The sequence below is a fragment of the Gekko japonicus genome, unplaced genomic scaffold (assembly GCF_001447785.1).
Source record: "Gekko japonicus isolate JY-2015 unplaced genomic scaffold, Gekko_japonicus_V1.1 scaffold97314, whole genome shotgun sequence".
NCBI lineage: Eukaryota > Metazoa > Chordata > Lepidosauria > Squamata > Gekkonidae > Gekko > Gekko japonicus.
In genome coordinates this window covers 1-459 of record NW_015202144.1, presented here as the reverse complement: position 1 = coordinate 459, position 459 = coordinate 1, and the positions used below count along the sequence as shown (strand labels likewise).

Sequence of the window (459 nt, the reverse complement as noted above, 5' to 3'; positions counted from 1 at the left end):
CAAACTCCTATTTGGGCCTGGGTGGGCAGGCTCTCCTTCCCTCTCTCCCTCCTTCCTTGGAGAGGGTGGAGCTAGGGCACGGTGGGCTGGGGCCCTTTTCCATGGCCTTCCCCCCCCCCAATTCGCCCTTGCCCAGTTCTGTGCCTGGCCAGAAGAGATGGGATCAGGTGATAAGGCACACTGGTTGTACTGTTCAAGGCACGTCCCGTAGACCTGCATCGGCCTGTTATAAAATTCATATTTTTAATGATCCACCAGCCAAAGGGATCTTTACCTAGAGAGACCACATTCCCAAAATTCTCCAGCATGACTTCCTTGTAAAGAGCTCTTTGGCCGGGATCCAGCAGCTCCCACTCCTCCTGGGTGAAATACACAGCCACCTCCTCAAAGGACACGGGGCCCTGAAACGAGACAGCAACATTTATCTCCTTGTAGACAGGGGTCATTTCCTGCGGGAGC

General features: G+C 54.5%; 1 protein-coding gene across 1 annotated transcript; it reads right to left on the bottom strand.

Moving 5' to 3' along the window:
* Positions 1-255: 255 nt before the first annotated feature.
* Positions 256-401, bottom strand: LOC107125050 (KRAB domain-containing protein 1-like; the record flags this gene model as incomplete). Its single annotated transcript, XM_015428522.1, has 1 exon — positions 256-401. A coding segment is annotated over one exon (146 nt), but the record flags the coding sequence as incomplete, so codon positions are not given.
* Positions 402-459: the final 58 nt, after the last annotated feature.